The sequence below is a fragment of the Sinocyclocheilus rhinocerous genome, unplaced genomic scaffold, assembly GCF_001515625.1.
Source record: "Sinocyclocheilus rhinocerous isolate Xijiao unplaced genomic scaffold, SAMN03320098_v1.1 scaffold1182, whole genome shotgun sequence".
NCBI lineage: Eukaryota > Metazoa > Chordata > Actinopteri > Cypriniformes > Cyprinidae > Sinocyclocheilus > Sinocyclocheilus rhinocerous.
Window position 1 is genome coordinate 637,560 of NW_015624203.1, and position 2,311 is coordinate 639,870.

The following is a 2,311-nucleotide window of genomic DNA, read 5'->3' on the forward strand; positions in this document are numbered from 1 at the left end:
TCGATGTTACACCAAACAGTGATACACAAAGCTTCTAATATCTGACAGATGTCTACAGTATGCATTTATGTCTTATCTACAGACTCTCCCCGTTACCAATGGGTCGCGTGTCTCATAGGCTACTGTTCTGGGCAGTTGGAAATTGTGCAATATATTCATACATAGTATATATAATATATATTTATTTATATTAAAACAAACAATATTACTAAATAAAACAGACTCAGTCCAAGAGCCCACTACACAAGAAACACCACCAATTTTCGGTAATGCAAGTGCATATAAATTAATCCATTTACAAAGAAACATTATTTCTTATGTACAGTTAACGGTAATAAATACACTGTTATAAACAGTAGAGGACCAATCTGAGCGCATAGAAACAAAGTGAATTGAAGGAGTCGTGAAAAGCGTGGGCTGGTGATCAAGCGACCTGACGGACGCTTGCACACATAAACACAGTAATGTGTAGACACATATATATATATATGTGCACACAAACGTACATTTGCATGCTACTTTGGCCATTAACTGTTTCCACTGTTGAGACTTTGAGTGTAAGGTAGTTAAAGTACCTCAAAGTATGAACTACACACAAACTTAAACGTTATTGGTGAAAAAATGCACGAGACAGCAATGCTAACGTCAATAGATTCATTACAAAACTGGCATGTTGAAATCTGACAAGTGTAATTGTTGAAGTACTAGAGCAGATGTAAGTGAGATTTTTTTTAATCATATCTTGGTGTTCTACGAGATGGGGAAGGAAATCAGTTGACGTCAATGTTTTAATCTGTCTTAAAAGTGAGCCAATCATAAGAGAAGATGTTTTATTTAGAAGATAAATGTGGAAATGTTCTGTATCAAAGTGTGTAGAAAAGCTACAAAAGCTAGTTTGGACTGCTTTTATTCTGTGTTTCTGAGGTATGATGGGAAGAATGAAAAATGGCTGCTGTAAGGAAGACAATTATGATGAATCGAAAGCAAATTAACGTTTAAGTGAACATAGCTTTGGCTTCCCCTGTGATTTTAGTACATTATGAGACCCCTAGTGATTGGATTTTTTTGGGGGGTGCTTGTATTTTGTTTTACGATCTAAGCAAATGGGGTCTTCATATTTAAGGGCATTTAAAGTTTTTTGTGCAACAATGCATTTACCTAACACAGATTTTTTTTTTACCCTAATGTGGATGGGATGATGTACGGATCCAAATAAACAGAGTTTGTGCTCATATTTAAAAAGTCCGACACAAATGTAGATAGAATAAACAGAAAGTGCCTCTTTCATCATTTCTTAGTTTTCTGATCGTTTGTCAGATGTTTGGATTATCAAGTTATATTGCCAAACAAAGGAAGACACTAATTCTCTCTCCAGCGTAGATATAAAACAATTCTGCATGTTTGGTCTGGTTTAGAAAACGAAAACATTTCAACATACAGTTATACTAAAATGTGTTCAATAAATAAAAGACTATTAAAAAGACAATAGTAAAAAGGCACACAGTCTTTAGACAAATGGTACAGAAAAGTAAACAGTTTCTCTCTTTACAAATACTTGTTCTTCAGTAGTTCGTGTTTGACCTCAACACACAACCATAGCTTTAGAAAAAATTTGTGTTGGTACAAAAAAAAAAAGAGAAATCCTCTCAGTAGTGTCTACTCCTCACCGGCAGGTAAACAAACAAACAAACAAACTGTCCACGTTGGCCCCAATCCTTCATGTTTATCAAAGTCGCCTGTCAATTGTTCAGGTCCAAAATGTCTGCAGCATTTATTTCCTGAGAGCTCCTACCAAACTGTCTCCAAACGTAAGTGCAAGGAGGGCAAGACATCCTCCTCCCATGAGGGCCTAAAAAAGCACCCCATGTGGGCTTTTTAAAAAGCATCAACTGCAAGATTGCTCCTCTCGCAAGGGAAAAAACAGCTACCGCCTATTAAGAGACGCCAAGTCCTATGTGTCGACAGGTGATGCGTCTTCGGTAACTATCTGGATGTGTGTAGTGGATTCCATTTCTTCTTCCACATCCTCTTCCTCGTCACCCTGGCTCTGTTCGTCTTTTTCCGTGCCTTCTGAGTCCTCTTCCTCTAGTGTGAGCTCAAACTGGAACTTGTCTGGCCCTGAACCCCCGCCGTTGCCTTCTTTGTCGGGCTGGTAGAAGGGTGGGGAAGGGCTCTGGGGGATCATGCTCTGGTACCAGTTCCGATTATCCTCCAGCGTGTCCAGGATATCCTGGGCATCTGGATGCACCAAGTCGGCCCAGGTTTCCCACAGTGGGTGGACGATGTAGTCAATGAAACCCACCTGAAGAGA

The 2,311-nt window shown here is 38.9% G+C and overlaps 1 protein-coding gene across 1 annotated transcript in view; it reads right to left on the reverse strand.

The window, feature by feature from the left end:
* Window positions 1-734: 734 nt before the first annotated feature.
* Window positions 735-2,311, reverse strand: part of LOC107739135 (cAMP-specific 3',5'-cyclic phosphodiesterase 4B-like) — a 148,951-nt gene continuing 147,374 nt past the window's right edge. Inside the window, exon 15 of the mRNA XM_016551150.1 lies at window positions 735-2,302. Within this exon, the coding sequence (XP_016406636.1) occupies window positions 1,952-2,302 (351 nt within the window). The 3' untranslated portion in view covers window positions 735-1,951. The remainder of the gene's footprint in view (window positions 2,303-2,311) is intronic.